The sequence below is a fragment of the Marmota flaviventris genome, chromosome 1 (assembly GCF_047511675.1).
Source record: "Marmota flaviventris isolate mMarFla1 chromosome 1, mMarFla1.hap1, whole genome shotgun sequence".
Lineage (NCBI taxonomy): Eukaryota > Metazoa > Chordata > Mammalia > Rodentia > Sciuridae > Marmota > Marmota flaviventris.
Genome location: NC_092498.1, coordinates 23926327 through 23948451, shown reverse-complemented (window position 1 = coordinate 23948451; position 22125 = coordinate 23926327). Strand labels below are relative to the sequence as shown.

General features: G+C 38.5%; 1 protein-coding gene and 1 non-coding gene across 3 annotated transcripts in view; both read right to left on the bottom strand.

Moving 5' to 3' along the window:
• The window catches only part of Ube2h (ubiquitin conjugating enzyme E2 H), a 101950-nt gene that overhangs the window by 4936 nt on the left and 74889 nt on the right, over positions 1 to 22125 (bottom strand). Inside the window, exons 4-6 of one of the 2 annotated variants that reach the window (XM_027950160.2) lie at positions 18929 to 18968; positions 17674 to 17726; positions 3235 to 3363 (exon numbers count right to left, since the gene is read on the bottom strand). In XM_027950160.2, coding sequence (XP_027805961.1) covers positions 3235 to 3363; positions 17674 to 17726; positions 18929 to 18968 — 222 coding nt within the window. The remainder of the gene's footprint in view (positions 1 to 3234; positions 3364 to 17673; positions 17727 to 18928; positions 18969 to 22125) is intronic. The other variant, XM_027950161.2, reaches the window with a different exon arrangement.
• On the bottom strand, positions 21974 to 22052 carry Trnas-aga (transfer RNA serine (anticodon AGA)). The gene has a single exon. It is a non-coding gene; the product is annotated as a tRNA-Ser (tRNA).

The window sequence follows — 22125 nt, the reverse complement described above, 5'->3', positions numbered from 1 at the left end:
AAATTGCACACTGTTTTCAAGTAAATCACACACAATATGAAGAGACAGGCAGACAGTACAAATCACATCAAGAATGCAAGCTGGTGCCAGTGGCACACGCCTGCAATCCCAGCAACTTGGGAGGCTGAGGCAGGAGGATCCTAAGGTTCAAGGCCAGCCCCAGAAACTTGGTGAGGCCCTAATCAACTTAGTGAGACCCTGTTTTAAAATAAAAAATAAAAAAATTGAGCTGCAAATGGCTCAGTGGTAAAGTACCTAGGAGTTCAATCCCCAGTAACCCCTACCCCCTGATAAAAAGATTGCAAGCTGTTCAGGCACAGTGGTGCACTCCTGTAATCTCAGCAAGTCGGGACATTGAGGCAGGAGAATTACAAGTTTGAGGCCAACCTCATTGACTTAGCAAGGCCTTGTCTCAGAAAAAATGTGGGGGTGGTGGGGGTGGGAGTGGTTTGGTATAGCTCCACGGTAGAGCAACCCTGAATTCCCACTACCACACCCACCCACCCACACAAAAAAATCACGTGTCCTTGTAGTTTTGTCTTTTCTACTATGTTGTTGCAGGGATGGAGATAGGCAGATGGCTTCATGGATTGCCAACTTCTAGGAAACCACAGGGCTATAACTAAGAATATTTTTCATATGTTCTTTACAAAGTTTGCAGACTTGAAACTAAGCCCTTTAAGTTCATAACAAAACTTGATACCAAGTTCATGAAGTTTAACTAGCCCTAATCTAGGTAAGAATTTACTTTTTGGAGTGAGAGAAATATTAAAGCCTTAGAAATTTTATTTGTGCCTGGCTATTCTGCTTCTTCCTTCACAGAAATTGGTCACACTGACATTGTTTTTTGACACTGTAATTTGATCTATCAGCTTTCTTTAGTATAGTCAAGGGACAGAGCTGGCCTATAATCCTGGCACTTGGGAGGCTGCTCAAGCACCAGCAGGGAAGCAGCTTGGGAAGAAATCAGCGGAGGGTCCTGGGAGGGAGGTCACAACCACACTGATCCCAAGCTCTGCTAGCTGCAGCATAGGACAGGCCATTCTAGGAGAAAGGCTTGGAAAAGGTAAGTGGCTGGGAGTGAGAGCACAGCAACAAAAGAGAACTGTTTGAGTCTTTTTTCTTGAAAGAAATCTGAAGTACATAAGGCAGAATAGTGAGGTTTTGCTACAGGTCAGTGGTGGGTTTATAGTAATTGTTTTTCTCCATAGATTTGAAACTATCCATGACAATGAAATTATCCATTAACGAAAGAAAAGAATATACCTGGGTGCCTGAAACTCCTCCAACTTGACTGTCACATAGTGACACATTTAGAGAAGTAAAGGCAAAGATGTTGATTACCTCAGTAGCAGAAAACCTGGAATAATGGAACACTTCATGCCACTCAGCAAAGGTTTTTGAGCAGAAAGTGACATGTTTACACAGCTCCAAGGGTGCCCAGTTCTTCAGGCTGTTCAAATATTTAAACCTGTTTTCAGGTTTCATTTCAAATGTACACTCTAAAATGGCACTGACAAGTTTCTAGGACAGGAAAGGGTTCGAAGTGATGTAAATGTGCTGCTTTTGTGGTGACTCCCACACAACAGCTATGCCTGTCAGGCAGCCTGGGAGAGGGTCAGGCCAAGACACACACATTTGGAAAGCATTGACCTGGAGGAGTACCTGATACTGAGAGAAGTGGATAGCTCCTCAATGGGGTACAGAGGGGTCTAAAGACCAATACATATGAGAACTGTCACATTTGGCAAGTGAAATGAGAAATTTTCAGAAAGGTAAGGAGTGAAAGATCAAAGCTGCAGAGAGGTCGAAGAAAATAGAACTTGAGATGGGTCCACAGGATCAGAAGAATTGAGGTCACAGATTCAGGAGAAAGAGGGGAAACAACTATGAAGTTTAAGGCAAGGAAGCAGGAAGTTTGAAGATGAAATAGATAGCAAGATTCCTAGAGGACCCCACATGAGCAGATAAAGGCTTCTGAAACAGGGCAGCTCTGGCAGCAGGGATAGAACAGGAAGGGGATAGCTGGGAGAACAAAACACAGGCTGGTAAGGAGTGAGTTTTGGAAATAAAATGGGACACCTCTTATTCCTGTGAGGACAAAGAAAAGGTGAGAGGGCTAGATAATAAAGGCACAGCAGGAGGCAGGGATGCACTCAGGTCTGATGGCCTTGAGTCCTCAGGTCACCAGGAAGATAAAATGATCACCAATTAACAATGGATTCCTTTTGTAACTGGGACCAGAGAAGATATGCACAAAAATAAGGCTAATGTTAAACTGCTGAGGCATAATGAATATGAGAGCTATAGAAATATATTCTGCACTGAGATATCTGTGGTTTGCAGATGCTGTTAAGCGATTCCTATGTCAAATTTTAGTATGTTCTCATAATAGAACTTTATCTGGTTGAAATGACTGCTTTTTTTTTGGAATACCTGTTCACTTGGATATGCAGATACTGTGCTACATAAATTAAATATTAATTTGAGATCTAAGTAAGTTATACTAGATTTATTTCTGCTTTATCTAAAAAAAAGCTCCAAACAATACCCTACCAGAGACTACAGAAAATGAGGAAACAAACAGAAGGAAAATAACTGTTCAATAAATACCCACAATGTTCCTGTTTGTTTTATGCCTGACACAGTTAAGACTTAAGGACTACAAATAAGAACTATATCTTCAAGCTCTCATAAAAACTACTGCAGTCTCTTACAAATATATCTCAAAGGCCCACACATTTTGAGAAAGCTGACACATGGATCCTCTGCAGATGAGAAAGTTGTATTAAAACTGGGAGGATACCAGTGCCTGCCATTTGATAAGAGCAGGTACACTTTCACCAATTGGATTTTTCTTCTTTTTAATTGAGTTTTATGTATCTAGATTTTTCAAATGTGAAAGTTCTCAAACACACAGAGGTGAAATGGAAAAGTCAATGATCATGAGTAAGACCACTGGAACTATAGCTTTCTTTCACATATTTTCCTTTCAATAAAATTTCAGCTCCATTAATATACAAGCTGTCTTAATTATGGGAGAGAAAAGGATTCTAAATTCTAAGGGCAAACCAATTGGCACTCTACCATGATAAACTGGAGGTTGGCAAGTACTACTTCAGTCCACAACTGTCTCTTTTTTTAGGTCTGAGAAAAATTGAGGAACTAAGCTCCTTAAGACTTTTAAGTGACTTAAATTCTTTTGACTCCAGTTTAAACTATGTACCTTCTTACCTTTAATTTTCTGCTTGTATTCTTCTGGTCGGTGGAGGTACATGGCTGCAGCATCACCATTGAGAGGATCTATGGGGTTAGGATAGGCCAACAACTGAGGCAGGAAGGATTCAAATATATTGGTAAGATCTGAAACAGACAAACAAACAAGCACTTCATGCATGGGAACAGGAACATGCAAGTTCACCTAAACCTCAACTGAATTCAGTAATAAAACCTGCTTAACTTCTTAGATTTAAAAAAAAAAAAAAAAAGTTGTTTTTTTGTTTGTGTTTTTATACTTCATCTATTATTTTTGTTTATTTTTATGTGGTGCTGAGGATTGAACCCGTGCCTCACATGTACCACTGAGCCACAACCCCAGCCCCTTAGTTTTTTTAAACTACACGAGGATGACTTTCCATAAAAGCGTGCACCACTATATGTGACCTATATTACATATGCATTTCAATGACAATTGAACTTTTAAATTTGAATTAATTTTTTTTGCAGTGGGTGGTAGGAATCAAGCCCAAGGTTTCATGCATGGCAGGCAAATGCTCTGCCACTGAGCCCTTTCTCCCCAGCCCTTATGTTTTTAAATTTTGAGGCAGGGTCTCATTAAGGTGCCCAGGCTGACTTTGTCCTTGAGATCCTCTTGCCTCAGCCTTCTGAATCATTGGGATATGCCACCATGCTCAATTTCATTTTAACTTGAAGAACCAGATTCAGATATACCTGATATTTGCTTTGAAAGGCAATTCTCCTTAAAATATAAATATATATAATAATAATATATTTAATTTTGTGGTACTGGGATGGAACTCAGGGCCTCAGCAAGCACTATTCACTGAGCCATATCGCCACCTCCAATTTTCCAATTCCATGTTACTCTATTTTCCAAAATGAAAACTTAGAAATACTGCACATATTATCAAAACTTGTGCCCAAACTCTAAGGTACCCTATATTCTTACAAAATGAACAGTTTCTTAAAATAGCCATCTTTACAACTTTTAAAGTCCTCTAAAAAGTATTCAAGTACCAGATCTATAAGAACTGAACAAAATTGTATAGGACTTGATATTTTAATTCTCACTTTTTTTTTTTTTGTTTGTTACTAAGGATTGAACCCAGGGGCATTTTATCTCAGAGCTACATTTCCAGCTCTTTTTTAGAGAAGGTTCTCACTAAGTTGTTTAGGGCCTCACTAAATTGCTGGGACTGGCCTCAAACTTGTGATCCTCCTGCCTCAGCATCTCAAGCCCCTGGGATTACAGGTATGCACAATCGTGCCCACCTCTAATGATTTTTATTTTTACAATGAACCTTCTATGCAGTGTTACATGTGAATGTGCTGCCAAGTCATATCACTTGAGATTCGTGGTTTTTTAACCTCGGGTTTTGCTCCCCAGGGGAATCTGGCAATGATGGGAGACATTTTTGGTATTATAACTAGGGGCTGCAACTGGCATCTAGTGGGTAGAGTCCAGGGATGCTGCTGTAGCATCCCACAATGCACAGGATAGCCCCCCACAACAAACAATTTTCTGGACCAGAACTACAGTGTTGAGGCTGAGGAAACTGGCTCTTGAGAAGAGGTGAGCAAAGCTTTTTGCAAAGCATCAGTAAATACCTTAGGCTTTGTGGGCCCACTTAGTCTGTATTCAACAAACAGCTCTGCTACTGTAGCACAAAAGCAGCCAAAGATAACAGCTAAACAAATGGGTGTGGTTGTATGCCAATAAAACTTTATATACAAAAATGGGTAGATTGTTTGCCAGACTCTGCTCTAGAAAACTCTCAACTTAAGAGGTGGCTCTTCCTTACCACTGTAAGGTTAAGAAACTGAGCAGTTAGAATACTCTGGAGCTGCATTATTCAACAGGACTTTCTGCAGTGATGAAAATTTTCTCTACCTGCACTGTCCAAAACAGTAACCACCTGTCACATGGCTAGAATGACTATGGGAATAAATTTTTCATTTTATTTAAATCTAATTTGAATTTAAATGACCACTAATGGCTAGAAGATGCTGGATTGGGAGGCACCGGTCTGAGAATGATGTACATAGCTCCTTAACAGCTAGATACTGAAACCAAACAACTTTTTTTTTTTTTTTTTTTGATACCAGGATTGAACCCAAAGGCACATAATAACTGAGCCACATCCCCAGCCCTTTTAAAAAAATATTTTGAGAAAGGTCTTGCTAAATTGCTTAGGGCCTCACTAAGGGCTGGCTTTGACCTTTAAATCCTCCAGTCTCAGCCTCTGAGATTATAGGCCTTTACCACTGTGCTCAGCCTTTGTTTTCCCTCTCTTAATCCTTGGGTTGGTAGGTGAGTTTTTAGGGTAATGACAGAAAATGCCAAAGAGCAAGCAAACTAAAAAGATTCACAAACTCTCTATTTTACACATAAAGAAACCCAGGTACACAGAGGTTAAGTAATTTGCCCAAAAGGTTGGATTTCAAACCTGGGCATATCCACTATGCTACCTCTGTTAATGGATTAAAAAAAAAGGAGAGGGGAATGTTTCAATTTTCATGATAGCACAAGCTCCCCATATCTCTGCAGCAAAACTGTATACCTTCTTGGGCAGGGGAGCCAAAGCCCACGGCTTAGAGACGAATCCACCCCTTTCTACAAGTGCTAGTCCAGCAGGACAAGCTCTAAGCAGACCATGTTTGGGCGTTTCTATGGTCCTTTCTAAGAAGCAATATGCTTGTTTTTAAGAGGACAGAGCTAGGGGCTTCTGTCACTCAGAAGGATTAGCTGCTGACTACACCTACCAAACAACAGAAATCTTTACAAAACAAAGTATAGGTTCTGTTCTCTGTAAGTAACACTGAGAAGTGCTTCAGGGCTAGAGAAATGCTGCAAACAATATACTATATAACCAGAGGTTTCCTGTATCACAGAAAGAGATTTTATACCCTTTCCTATTACCTTTAAGTTTTCACAAGCTACCAATAAGTGGCTTTGCCTACGTGTTTGTTCCAAACAAGTAAAAGAGCCCTTAATTATTGGTTCTTGCTTCCTGTGTTAACACACTTTTGATCCATTTTTACAGCTGCCCTGAGTCACATCTACAACGAAGAGGAGAAAAGGAAAGTCCACAGCTTGGCTCTGGGTGAAGATGATAGCTTCTGCAGGCCATCTTAAGATGTTCTGGTCCTGACCACTTAAAAGCAGTGTGGCATTCCTCAAAGTGGCTAATAAGGGTGCTAAGAAGCCACAGTTCTCCCAAAAAGGAACATCTCTTAGATACGCAGATAATCTGCTTTCAAGATAAAGATGCTGCAATGGCACAGTGGCACACACCTAAAATGCCAGCAAATTGGGAGACTGAGGGCCAGGAGGATGGCAAATTCTAGGCCAGCCTCGGCAAGACCCTGTCTCTTTCTCTTGTGTGGGGTCCTGGAGATTGAACCCAGGGATCTGTACATGCTAGGCAATTGCTCTACTCCTGTAGCTACATCCCCAGCTTATGACACCCTGTCCCAAAATAAAAAATAAAAAAAGAGCTTGAGATATAGCTCAGTATACCCAATCTAGTGATTATAGTCAGCTGGCTCCATTTCTGGCTGCCCTATTTTGTACAAACTGTCCCAAGATCCCCGAGAAGCACAGTTTATGATGAGCCCTAGACTAAATCAGCAGGTACTGAAGTGTGGTTCTATAGCATTCATGTAATACTCTTACCCCAGTTAAGGAATAAAAACTATATATTCATATTATTTTTTTAAACACCCAAATCATGATTTCTCATCAAAAGCAGCATCATTTACCTCACTCAATCTACAGCAGTGGTCCCTAGGTGAGTCTAGGTCTTAGTTATAAGTTTATCAAAATCACCCACAAAGCTCTTCATACCTACCCCAGGGCTTCCAACTAGGACTGGCTGGCCTTGCATGCATGCACATGATACAAATATCTGAGCACAAATGAGCAGCCAGGGACACTAGTCTATGCAGACCCTATCCCTAATGACCAAACTGGAAAGGTGTGGCTATTTGTTTGCAGGTTCTTTGGCTTAAGAAAACACAGGTTTGTCAGCTGAGCTGAAGAGGCTATGGCTGAGCAGTCTTTCCTGACCTCTTCTTCTCTTTCTGCATACTGCATCATCACCACCCTCTTCAGGTGGAGGAATGCCAAACCATAGGCAGGAAAAGGTGGATCCATTAAAGCAGCATTAAAAGGCTGATTTAGAGAATGGTAGGACACACACTGCTTAACACACTGTGGAGAGCAAGCAGATTCCATTAGGATGGAGTTTCCAGCAAAATGCAGGTTGGTTTCTCAGTGGTGAACAATGAATGAAAACCTAAAGTCTAATCTTGGGCCTTTCCTGACTTACTCTTTGACCTCGGGCAGGTCTCTTCCTCTCTGCATCTCAACTTCTGCAAAAAGAGAAGTATAACACTGCTGTTCCTTACCAGGAAGTATTACACATTGCTAAAAATGACTATAACATCTGCCACAAACTGCACTAAGGAGCTACACTAAAATATTAATACAAATGTAACATCTCTTAAGAGTAGAAATTTCAGCTACTGTAACCCTTAAGGATTAAATGTTAATTAAAATGAGTCACACAGGAAAAAAAAATCATACTAATTCTTAAAGTAAAGCCACCCTAACCCAGGTGATTCACAATCAGATGGCCTATCGTCTAAAGCGGAAAACATAGGAGGAACAAATAACACATCCATGTCTTATTCTTGGCTATTTATGATCCAGTGACCTTAAGTTATTTCTTCTTCCTCTATTTCCTTTGAACATCAAAATGGAAAATTTGGTAAAGTATGCTACTTTCTTGAGGTTATATTCCTATGGATGTTAAAGCAGGACATGGTCTGCCCACCAGGAAAGCAGGCCCCACTTAGCAAGCAGGCGGTCATCTTGGGGACTTTTATTTGCAGGATCTTCACTTGTTATATATATATATATATATATATATATGTGTGTGTGTGTGTGTGTGTGTGTGTGTGTGTGTGTATTTATTTTTTTAAAGGTACCAGGGATTGAACCTAGGGATACTTAACCACTGAGCCACGTCCATAGTCCTTTTTGTTTTATATTGAGACAGGGTCTCATTAAGTTGCTTAGTGTCTCACCAAGTTGAGACTGACTTTGAACTTGTGATTCTCCTGCCTCAGCCTCCTGAGCTGCTGGGATTATAGGCATGTGCCACCGTGCCTGTTTTTTCAGATTTAACACTTAAAAAAAAAAAAATAGCTGTAACTCAGATAATACCACTATCATATAATATAGTCACAACCAGGTGTCAAGAAAAATCAAAGCCATTCCTACTTTCTCAAAAGCCATCTAACTCACTCCTCTTTCTACTTCTACTCCCTGTTCTCTGGATGCCCATGTGCTGCTCCTTTTTACAAACAAAAAGCAACTTATTTGAAAAGATAGCAGTTCCTGTACAGCAGTGTGAATTCTGAGGTATTTTTAAAAATTAGTTTTGTACTCTCTCACTCTGGGAAGTCTACTCTTAAATTTTTATTTTATTTAGTTTTGGGGAGAGGAATCAAGAAGTCATATACCTCTGAAACCCATTCCCTCCTCTTAATAAAAAGTGTAGGTTTACTGCAACACCCTCGCCCCTGGGCGCCAAATCTTCAGAGGAAATGTAGTCAGGCTTTCTTCTTATACAACACTCAGTTTCCTGACTTACCACGAGCTCTAACAAAACATCTCTAGTTCCTCTTCTTCCCAGCATGTCTAGTCAAGCCCCATCCATATTCCAGCCCTGGATCAAGGCACCCATCTTCTAGATAGCCTTCAGGGCTCCATACTCTTCCTTTTGTAATCAGGAAAAAAACTTTCCTTAAATCAATCAGGTAGGGGCTGGGGTTGTGGCTCAGCGTTAGAGTGCTTGCCTAGCAAGTGCAAGGTGCTAGGTTCAATCCTTAGCACCACATAAAAATAAATAAATAAAGGTATTTTGTCCAAGTAAAAAAATACTAAAACAAAAACAAAAAACAACCAATCAGGTAATTTCTCACTAAGGGCAAGTTGCTCTGGTCCAAAACTCTTCTTATTTCAGAAACATGCTATCAAATAAACATAGAATTCTCTGTCCCTCTTCCCTCTGGTGGAAGACTTCTTGCTGCCCAAGAGGAAAACCAAGGGAAGTCTGTTCTGTAATTTAGTGAAGAGAAGGGTTGAAAGGAGGGGAAGAAAATAAAAAATCCTGTTCACAGTTAGAAAGGGAAAAGATGCACAAAAATCACAACAGGTCAATTCTCATGGTCTAGAACTGATGATTCCCTCTGTGATTTACACAGAACTTTTCCCCCTGGGTCTAGCCAGTAGAGTTGAACTAATGGCTAAATAAGCTGTGATCACTTAGGAGTTTCAATCATGTTATTCATATCCTCAATACTAGGGAAAATCAGCTGCCAAATCCCCTAGGCTGACTTTTGCTCATCTTCTAAGAAACTGTTGAATTCTTCATCATTAATCGCTGAGCAAGTCATAAACTGATAAACGGTAAGAACAAAGCCAACCATAAAAATGTCATTTCTTTCTTTAGACAAGTTTTTATTGGCGGGGGAGTGGGGTGGGGTGGGTATCTACTGTATGTATAAAAACCAGGTAGCTAAATTTTCAGTGTTAAGATTGAGGGCTGGGGATGTAGCTCAGGGGTCTAGTGCTGGCTTAGCCTACCTTTTCTTCCCCCTAACAAAGGAAAGGGAAAGTTTGGAATTAGGATAATAAGATTTACAGAATATGTAATAATTTTGGGTTAATTAACACATCTTCATCTTTTGCTCTTTTTCCAGTTCCTAAGAAGTTGCAATAATAATATATTTGAGTTTTTACTTTCTTACTTTCATCCATAAACATTGAAAAAAACTAAAATTCTTATAATCCCAGTGACTAAGGAAGCTAAGGCAAGAGAATCGAGTTGGAGGCCAGCCTGCATCAAAAAATAAAAAGGAGCCAGGTGCAGTGGCACATGCATATAATCCCAGTGGCTCAGGAGGCTGAGGCAAGAGGATTGCAAGTTCAAAGTTAGCCTCAGCAACTTAGCGAGGCCCTAAGCAACTCAGCAAGACCCTATTTCTAAGTAAAATATTAAAAGGGATGTGGCTTAGTAGTTAAGTGCCCCTGAGTTAAATCTCTAGTACTAAAAAAAAAAAAAAAAGAGAGAGAGAGAAAGAAAGGGCTGGTGGGGATGTACCTGAGGTCCCTGGGTTCAATAACCAAAAAAAAAAAAAAAAAAAAAAAGTACAAAACCTATGTACCTCATCAACCAGAGACTCCTGCATTGTCCACATCTGAGCATTCGTTACGTATAGGGGCAAAAATATCTTGGTAAGCAGATGGCCAACACCCCTTGACATTTTGAAACCAAAAAGCTAATCAGGAATACCCTCAGGTAGGCGGACTTCAAAAGAGAAAAAGTTTTTAAGATTTAGAGTAAGATTCTCTAAAATGATTATTTTGAACCCAAATTCAATGATCAAGAGCCCACTTCTCTACTGTTCCAAGGGCACACAAGACGCAAGCTGGAACAGCCTACCCATAAAAACTTCCTGGGGTGCCACAGAACAGGCCCCATTGGCCACAATTCATCACATCAGATTCAGTTTGCTAAATGCTAACAAGCTACAAATACAATGGTACATACCACCACTAATTTGCTAAAAGGCAAATTAAAGAATGTACATAATATGGGGTTGGGGGCTATAGCTCAGTGGTAGAGCACTTGCCTGGTGAGGTACTGAGTTTGATTCTCAGCGTCACATATAAATAAATAAATAAATGTCCACTAACAACTTAAAAAATATACATAACTACTGAACTGAGAGGGTCTTACGTGTGGATAAAATATACAAAAGGTATGAACCCGTAATCCATGCTAGTTCATGGATCTTTCTTTTAAAAGGTCTCAATGCAGGCAAAAACCAAAACAAATCATAACACCTCCCTCCTCACAACTCTTCTGCTATTAGCAGGGATTAAGAATTAGTTGCGATCTGGGGCTGGGGCTCAGTGATACAGCACTTGCCTAGCATGTGTGAGGCACTGGGTTCGATCCTCAGCATCACATGTAAAACAAATAAAGGCATTGTGGAAAAAATTCTTTAAAAAAAAAAAAAAAAGAATTCATTAAAAACTTTTCAAAATGAATTATTTGCCATATATGCAATATATTTAACGTCTCTTTGTGGTAGCATTTTGGCTTTTAAGTATTCTAAGATTAGAAACAGGTAGTTCTGTTATGTGTGGGAAAGGGCCACGTCAAAGATGCAGTATACTAAAACTTAGACAAGAGCAGCTATGTCCTCTGAAGTACCAGGTCACCAACATGAGGTGTGTAGTTATGTAACATGGATGATTTTAAAGCATTCCAAACCCAGTTACAAAATCATTTCCCATTCATTGCCTAACAGTAACATCCCCACCCAATATATTTAAATTGCATAGTCTACAGAAGAAAACGAACATTCCTACGTAGATCAGAATGAAGAAAACAGATCTTGTTCATCGAAACTACTGTTCATTGCCTTGTCAATCTCAAAACATTTCTCACCTTACTGAGGTATTTTTTAGAGGTCATTCTAGTTCAAACCTTATGTGACCTTGCTTACCTTAAGAGACTGCAAGCTAAAATACATTAACAGGATTTGTTATTAACCTTTCTGAAATAAGAGCAGTTAATGTGTAATTAGCTAGCTAGGTATTCTTGCAGTTACACTAAAACTCCTTATTAAAGCTTTTAATTGCTAGGCAATAATATAATTGTTAATGCCAAAAAAGAGTAACAAGAGATAATGTCATGCAATCATAAACCAAATGTTCATGCACGGGGGAGACTTTACCCACACATTGTAATCACAAGCAAAGTAAGAGAAAATAAATCAAGGTTACTTGTCCATATAATCAAGAATGAAACTTGAGCTCCGAGAACTACAGCACCGAAGAAAGCAGAACACAGCTGTGGCTATCTTTCAGAACCATCATGTTCCATGATCCACAAAGCCTGGACTACTCCATGATTATAATGCTGATCACTACCAAATGTGGTATGTTTTCCTTCCTTTTTGTTTTTGTTGGTTGTTTTTTTGAATGGTACTAGGGACTTAGGGGCACTCCACTGCTGAGCTACAGCCCTGGTCCTTTTTATTTTAGACACAGTATCACTAAGTTGCCCAGGCTCGCCCTGAACTTGATATCCTCCTGCTTCAGCCTCCCAAGTCACTGGGATTAAAGGTGTGCACCATCACACCAGGCTGAATTTGGTATTTCTACTAAATTTCCACTAAGTGTTCAACACACAAACTCCATTTTCCTGGAATAACTAACTGAATTCCTGAACCACATATTTATACCACCTCTGAAGATTTCCAAGCAAATAAAGGAGGATGGTCAAGGAGCTAACTTGTACTGCTGAAGTCAACAAATCCAAAACTTAGCATATTCATATTTCTTCTTTATTTAAGATAGGTGACATTACTCCTAAGTACTGAAAATAAACAACTCTACCTGGCATCTATCTACAACACTCAGAATGACATCCAGCCACTTCAAAGGTAGAATGATGTCTGTGATTCCAACATGCATGGATCAAAAATACTGAATACTGGAGTTCTGGAATCTGTTCAAAAGAGTAGCTCTTGGCCAATCAATCATCCATGAGCACAAAGATTTCTTTATCAGTGTGATGACACTATAGTGTCTGGAAACAACATATACTAAATGCAATATAAACCAGTAATTTAAAAAAATAATGATCTTGAGCCAAAATTTGAATTATTGGAAGATGTACAGGCTACTTGGCTGAAAAGGTGAGTAGGATGACTACTAAATCTGTTTTAAGTTTTTCCTAACCACCTGGTAAAAATTACTTCGCTTCTCTTGCCTAATCTCCAAGTTCCTGACACATTCCTTCTGTGGTAGTCAACTTCATTTGTCTATTACTAATGCCCTAGATTACTAATGGAAGTAATATCCTACATGTTAATTTTTCTCCTCAGCAAAGACACAGGGAGTGTAGTGTTTACTGGCTAGCAAGCCTAAACTTAAGAAAATAGCCTCTCTACTTTATTTGTAGAATCCACAATATAAGTAATTTACCAGTCAAATGGGGATGATAACAATAAAGGCTGGAGAGAGAAACGTTAAGTGCAAGTGTCAGCGTGCATAAGATCACACTGCACTGCCAATGATGGTGCTGCAGCCCTAGGAGCACAGCTAAGGATAAAACATGTTTTGGAGAAAACCAGAAAATGACAAAAAAGGGGGTTGCTTTAAAAAGCAACCCATGGCTTCACACTCTTTCCATCAGTTCTTAAAAATTACATTTGTTTTTGAAACTGAAATCAAGATTCTCTTGGCTGCATTTTAAGTTTTCTCATGCTTTTATCACAGCTGTCTGCAAGAACAGAAAGGATGGTAAGAAAAGATGCTATCATGCAAGAAGCCAAAATAAATGAATTTTGTCACCTGCTACTTTCCTTTTAAAGTCACAAGAGTAGCAATAGATAACTTCAAACTGATGACAAGCACCTTTATAGAATTAACTGTACTACCCACTATAATCAGTTCTCTTGCAAAGTTAAATAAAATTAAAAATTACTGGGTAATTAAACTATGATTATGCCAATTTTGAACTTCTGAATGAACTAGCTGCACATTCACTTGGCAAAGAGAAAACAGGATGCAAACAGGCAATGTGTCAGATGGGCTTCCAGAAGTCAATTTTCTTTGGGGAGACAGAGAGGATTAAATTTACCATAAAGATGAACACTTTTTAAAATCAGGCTATGGTAAGTATAAATCTAAAATTTATACTACACATATGTATACCCATTGCACAGTACATGCCTGGAGCACAGTGAACTGCAGGAAATTTCACAATCAACTCCCAGCTACTCACCATATTATATAGTAGGGGTAGGTGTTGAAACAAATTTCAGGTGCCAGACTAAGCCTTTTGCTTTTCAGTTGAAAAATTATGCTAACATGCCAACTTTCTCCTGTTATTATTAGTTTTTTTTTGGTCATTTGAACTACGATTCTCTCAAAAATCACTGTAGGAAATGAGTGATTCAGAACTCGACAATTGTGTTCTAACCCCAATGCCAGAGGGTTTAGCAGTTTGTAATAAAAACTCAATTCTAATCAAGATCAGGAAAGTCTTTAAAACAAACAAACAAACAAAAAACACCTTCAAGGTCATTTGAACCAACTCTTTTCACCAGTACTGGGTGTTATTGAGATTGAGCCCAGGGCCCACCTCTAAACTACATTGTCCCCCATTTTTAGTTTTAGTTTGAGTCACTAAGTTGCCCAAGATAGCCTCAAATTTACAATCCTCCTACCTCAGCTGAGATTTCAGGCCTGCACCACGGTACTTAGCTTATACCAGTACTTCTATATATATTATACTAGCCTGCTTCTAAAATGTCTCATGGAAGAAATGCTGAATTTTCTTGAGAAACTGTTGGTATTGAGCAAAATATCAGAACAGTTTTCCCATGCTGAGTATATTTTTGATCAAACTCTGAAAATATTTCTTTGTGTTTTCCTGTACTTACCCGTAATGTCAGTGTGCCCATACTCTTGTTATGGAACAGTTAGAATAACTCATACACATTCAATGTGGAAATCTGCTTTCTGTTTCTACTGATTTAACTTTTTTCTTTTGTGGTACTGGGGATTGAACTCAGGGCTCTCTACCACCCTTTTATTTTGGAACAAGATTTTGCTAAGTTGATGAGGCTGGCCTCAAACTTGCAATCCTCATGCCTCCCGAGTTGCTAGGATTACAGGTATAGCCACCATACCTGGCCTGTGGTTTAACTCCTGTTGCTTATTAAATGCTTTGAAAGCAAATACAAGTATTTATCATTTTATAAATGTGATAAAGCCTTAGTCATGTTGGCTTCTGCTTTAAAATATGTTCTGACACTCACACAGCTGATAGAAATGTGAAGATGATACAGCAACTTTGGAAAACAGACTGTCATTTCCTTAAAATGGGAAAATACAGAGTTACCATATCATCTATCAAACTCACTCCTAGGTACATACCCAAGAGAAATAAAAACCTATGTCCATGTTGAGATTTGTGCACAAATATTAACCAAGGGATTATTCATAATAGCCCAAAGTGGAAATAATCTAAATGCCCATCATCTGATAAGCACATAAACAAAATGTGGTAGCAATAGAATATTATTCGGCCATAAAAAGGAAATTATGATACATGCTATGTCAGGGATAGGCCTTGAAAACATTATGCCAAATGAAAAGAATAAGTCACAAAAGAACACATATTATATAATTCCATTGATAAGTAATGTCCAGGACAGATAAATCTATAGAAATAAAAAGTAGATTAGTGGTTGCCTAGAGATGGGGGGATGTTGGGGGTGGGAATAACGAAAGACATGACTTTCCCTCATTCCCTTTGCAGTACCAGGGGCACTTTATCACTGAGCTGCATCCTCAGCCCTTTTGATTTTGAGACAGTCTCACTAAATTGCCAAGGCTGGTCTCAAACATGTAATCTGCCTGCCTTAAGTCTCCCAAGAACTGGGATTACAGGTGTGTGTCACCATTCCCCATGAGTTTCTTTTGAAGAAAATGTTCTGAATTGTCTGGTGATGGTTGTTCATAACTGAATATACTAACTACTGAATTACACATTTTCAGTGGGTGAGTTGTGTTTGTTAATTACAATAAAACAGTTACTAAAAAATTGTTCTGAGACATGAGGTGCTTGAGAATCAGCAAACCTCTTCTAGAAAAAAGGTTTTGATTAAACTAAAACCACTGTAATTGAAACCAGCTTGCAGTATCTTGATGTGTATATATTTCTAAAATGTGAATGCAGTTTTAGGAAAATACATCATTACATCAGATATTCCAGGCAGCCTGCCATGAGACTTTTTTTTTTTTTAAACAACCCCCCACAAAAAAAGTCTTAAAAGGAATCCGTTTAATCAACTTCAGAGTATATGTTCTCTCTTGTTGCTTCATCTCCTTAAGCCATCATCTCCCTAAAACTCGCATGTTAAAACAGTACTTGGGCATGATTAATTCATTCATTTAACAAATAGTTGAACCTGTCCTGTACACCAGGCATGGTTTTAGGTATGTGAATGTGTGTGTGCAGACAAGCAGCAAGACAAAGTCCTTACTCTTGTGGAGTATTTAACTCAATAGGACAGGAGAAACAATAAATGAGTTTTAAAACTTATTTAAAGCAAGGTACCATACCATGGAGTAGTTAGGAAAGGAGGCTTCTCTGAGGAAGTGATGCTTGAGGTGAGAAAAGAAGGTACAAATCACACAAAGATCAGGGAAGAGAACTGCAAATAGAGGAAATAATTCCTGAATAGAGAATGGGGGGAGGGGTGTTAACTGTGTGCTGGTGACCAACCCTCCTCTGTGATTCTCATTCACTAACAAGCACGAAGATATCTGGGAGGACCGAGATGCCTTACCCACCTTAGACCATTAAAATGTCTCCTGACTCTTCAACTAAAGGAAGCTGTCTTGAGTCCTTCAGCAACTGTTCACTCACTCACTCTTGTAAACCATAATGGACTGTGCGAAGAGTCCCAGGACTTTTAAGACAAGACATGCACCTGACAACTTTTAAGGTAGGAAACAAGCTAGCAGCACAATAAATGAAGGTAAAATCAACAAATACAGAGTACAAAGTAAAAGTAGGCCAGAAAGAACTGTAAAATGTGAGGGTATCCAGGATGACTGCCAACAGGAGAATCAGAGGAGTTTCATGGGGTGGAACCACCAGAGCAAGGAATGTCTAGCCTGAGAATTTGGACATATGGGTAGAACAAACAGATTTGCTTTTATCTCTAACTTCAAATATAATTAAAAAATATTTTCAGCTCCCCAACCTGGTCACAATCTCAAGGAAAAAAGGCTTGATACTTCTCCTATCTCTGTGATTTTTAGTTTAGTATTTTGCAGAGATGGGCCATTCATTTGTTCATTCACTGCAAGAGATAAGTTATCAATTTCAGCCCTGAAGAAAGGCTAAATTACTTTTTGCTTCATAAAGAGCTTGTGGCCTTTGAAAGAAATGATTCCTGGAAACCACTTACTACGCTATTCATCTCATTTCAGAGGGACATTCCTAAGAGGTTTCTCAAAACTAAATCATATTACATATAAACAGGGATATGCAATGTGCTTCTGAATATAATACACGTATTTAAAAATTTCCACATGTACTTGTGCCTATATACATATTCCTTAAGTTCAGTATCTCAAAAATATTTTAAACTTGCACTGCTAAACTGAAGCTTTTTTTTTTCTTTCACTCAACACACTTTATCATCCAGTCCTTCAAAATCCCTTCCCGTCCCAACAAAGCATCTTAAACCAGAGAAGAAAAACCAACAACATTTTCTTAGGCAGCGTCTCAACACCTCCAAAAGGTATTCCATGGCCAAACTCACCATAAAGAGCTGTCCAAGTTTGATTAATTACATCTAGACACACAGTTCCTGACCTGAAACAGATAAGAATGGTATTTTTTTTAAAAATTAGAAAGTTAGTTGCATGTATCTGGCAACTAATTTTATTTATCACGAAAACACTTTTAATAGATCCTTAAATTTTAAAAATGGGGGAAAGTATAATGAGGAGCAAAATATTTACAAGGTCATAGGTGTCTCCTTACAGACTGAAAAGGAAAAATAATTATAAGAAACCAATAAACACCTGAGCCAGGTGGTCGGAATTAACATTGGAAACAAGGGGCAGATAGAGCTGTGATACCCTGATAAACACAAATTTTCCCTGTGTGGTTAAGCGTGTGCATACCCTGAAACTAATACAGAAACGGACAAATCCAAATTGCGGGAGAACTTATAAAATAAATTATCTATATTCTAAATGAAAGTAATTTTAAAGAAATGACAAATAAATGCAATATGTGGTTCTGGACTAAATCTTTTACTAAAAGGGGAAAAAATGCTAAAAAGTACATTACTACAATATAGCAATAGACTATAAAGTATTACATTAAGTTCCTGAATCTGGAAACTACTTTGATTACTACATTTTGTTGTTAGGATGACTGATATGCTGAAATATTAAAGCACAAAGGGACACAATATATGTACCAACCTACTCACACAAAGTTCAGAGAAATCTCACAGGTAAGCTTTATGAGGGCAAAATGGGATACTGTGAAAAGTAAAAACTGCAGTCCAAATGGTCATGCCTTCTAAATAGCACTGGAGAGGGACACAAAGACTGCACTGGGACCACTTTAACATACCATTAACACCACAAGGAAAGAAAATGAAAATGAAGATTCACAACTGAAACAAAACTTTTCTCTCAAGAACTAAGAAATACATTTATGGGCTAAAAATGGCAAATCTGTATGCCAAAAACAGATCTCTGAGCTGTGTCTATATGATGAGAACTAAGATGTTAAACATTGCAAATGTTAGCTGGATATCAAGGGAAGTGAAGGATGCAGGCATGACAATGGAAAAAATTAACAATGTACAGCGAACCAGAACTCAGTGGTTTAAAAGAGCATATCCCTAGGACTGTACAGTTTAAATGACACTCATAGTCCACCTCCCCCATAAAATCCTAGATGATAAATACAGATTATTTCATAACCAGGAGAGAAAAAAGAACTCTAATCAAAAGCAGTTGCTACTAAAATGTAAACATTTTTAAATAGTTACTTACGCTTCATCAATGTTGGGATGGAAAATTTTATTCATGAATCCTGTAAAAAGAGATGTTAATTAGCAGCAAAAAGTATCCAGAGAACAATGAGTTTTAAAGTATGTCAGAAACAACTTCAGTATGATAAGGAAAAAGGTGATAATACTCATAAACCAATACTTTCAACCTTAGATCATTGACTATATTCTGTTGGCTCCAATTAACTAAAATATATGAGAGTTCTAGTAACAAACAAACAACTTTTGGGGAGTAATGAAGCTTTATACAAAATAATCTTAAAAGCAAGTGCTTCCTAAGCTATGAAGGTACTTGCCAAAGAAGATTTTTTTAATACTAAATGATTTATAACTAGTGTTATGATAAACATTAAGAAACTTCACTGACAACCCCCCACCACACACACACAGTTTTATTGTTCAAGCTCTGAACTTTAGGTTCTGCACTTGAACTTCTCCTTCTGAGGCTCATTTACCGTCATCATTAGGCTACACCTTGTACGGAACATGAATGAAGCTGTTGAAATGTTGTAGGAACACCACTTGCAAACCACAAAGGATTTCACAAGAAGTGACCAAAATATTTCCTTTAATTTTGTCTACTCATTCAAGGAAACCCAATCTTGATTAAAATTGAGGCAACTAAGAAATTAGGCAAGGAGTTTTAAAAAATTCTTCAAGATGGCTGTATCTGTCAGGGATTTTTTTCCCCCTAAAAAACAAGTACAGATTTTAATGTACTGCTGTTTAAATTGCAAGGAGAAATTATTTTCTAACTTAGAATCAATGATTTAAGCAATATTTGTATATGCAAATGACAATACTCTAAAGCAGAGATCTATTGTCAAAGCTGTCATATTGTCATTTTTTTCCACTTTATTTCCTTACTGCAGCAGTTTTTGCTATTGCTGTGCCCCAACCCCACCTTCCCTCACCCATCCCCACAGGTTCACTCCCTCATTTGAAACATAGCAGCAACACCTACATGACAGCAGTTGTGCTTTTTTAGGGTACAAAAATGAAACAATACACCATTCTCCAAAAGGTCACTAAAGAAGGACAAGAGCCAGGAAGAAATAAATGCAATGTGTATAAGGTATGGACACAGGGTACACGTGGAAAGGGGAAGAGTCTTAAAGATGCAGAGAGGCAGCACCGCAAGTGCTGCAAGTGAGCTGCCATCGACATTATCTCCAAAAATCTTAGAAACTTTTTTCGAATTAGCAATTGTGGGAAAAGAATACAAAACCTCCAATATTCCAGTCTTTGACTGCTCTAGCTACTCCAAATACTAATCCTGCTTCAATTTCTGTTTTTACATTCTTTTTACTCTCTGTACTGAAACAGTTTTATCTACTATAATGAAGAGTGTTTAAATTCTTTAGATGCCCCCCACCCGCCCCTCAACACAAAAGCCAGGTTCAATATTAATTTTTCACTAAGGAAAATGAAGATGTTTCAAAGTCTAGACTTAAGGGGTATGTATTTTACAAAGAGATCATAATAAGCTGATAGAAATGGTCATGCCTAAATATTAAAAAACAGGGGGAAAAGTTCCAGATGGCCATAGTTATTCATAGCAGCATTGTTATAAAAGCCTAGAACCAAATTCAACCTCATGAACACGAGATGAGCTATAAAGTACCCATATACTTGGGAGTCCTATACAGCCAAACATAATCAACTAGACCAATATGCACTAACTTGGATAGAGATGAAGCTCAGTTAAAAAGAAAAAACACATATAGTTACAGCATACTAAAATAAAGCAATAATTCTTATCTCCATGCTTTAAGTATGGAAAAACATATCAAAGTTGTAAAAGTATTTCATGTAGGGTACAGGGCCATGGCCATGGTGGGAATAGGGAACAGAAGAGGAAATAGCAATTAAAAATGATTTTATCTGTCACTATATTCCTTTTAAAAAGGGACAAAGTGCTTGTATATTATTTACTATTTTTTAAATGTTTAATACAAGCATGCACATAGACAAGAAACAGGAAGCAAATATGAACAAAGATTAGCAGTGTCCAATTCTTGATGGTGCAGGCCTTTTCTCCCCTGCATTTTCCATATCCTATCACTCCCTCTGTCACCCCTGTACCAGAAGTGGGATTGAGAAGATGTGAAAGGCCAGTGTCAACAGTAGTCGTTTTTGAGAGACTCCCCCATGATTTCTCTCTTCTTTTGACTCTCCTAAATTTCTATAATGTGTAACGTCAATAGTTAAACAAAAATCACTTTCAGTCTGGGTGCAGCAGTCCAGGCCTGTAATGCCAGTGACTTGGGAGGCTGAGGTGGGTGCATCTCAAGTTCAAGGCCAGCAAGGGCAACTTAGTGTAACTCTATCTCAAAATAAAAAAGGCTGGGGATGTAGCTCAGTGGTAGAGTGCTTGCCTAGCATGAGTGCAGCCTTGGGGTTAATCTCTAGTACAAAAACAAACAAAAAACTCTTTAAATAAAAAGATCATAAACAACATCAAGTCTTCTAAAGTAATCTAATTATACATGAGTTAACAAGTGCTGAAACCTTTTAAGAGAAATGTTATCATGTTCACATCTTAATTTCTCTTGTTTAAAACAATTTTGGGGGAGGGGAGTGGTACTGGGGATAAACCCAGGGGCCTTCTACTACTGAGTTACGACACTCTAGCCCTTTTCATTTTGAGACAAGGTTTTGCTAAATTGCCAAGGGCAGCCTCAAATTTTTGATCTTCCTGCTCAGTCTCTGGGATTACAAGTATATACCACAGCATTAATCAAAAAATCCTTGGGTTCTAAGGCATGTCATCTTCAAGATCAGTTACATAGGAATATGCTGTTTTCCCTAATGCAAGGAAACTTTTTTTTTTTTTGGGGGGGGGGGGGCGGGTGGGCACGGTGAGGCCAGGGATGAAACCCAAGACCTCACTTGTACTAGGCACTACCACTGTTACCTCCCCCAGCCCAAGAAACTTTCTGATGAGTGGGAAACAATGTTGGGCCACCATGTAGTCTAACTAAAGAGAATGGTTCTATGGGAAAAGTAATATGTTCTTTTTTTTTTTTGGTGGTGCTGGGGATTGAACCCAGGGCCTTGTGCATTCTAGGCAAGCACTCTACCAACTGAGCCATATCCTCAGCACCAAGTAATATGTTCTTGGTACTTACTTAAAATCCTGCCTCTGTTAGAACCCTTAAAACTAATACCTAGTGGAGA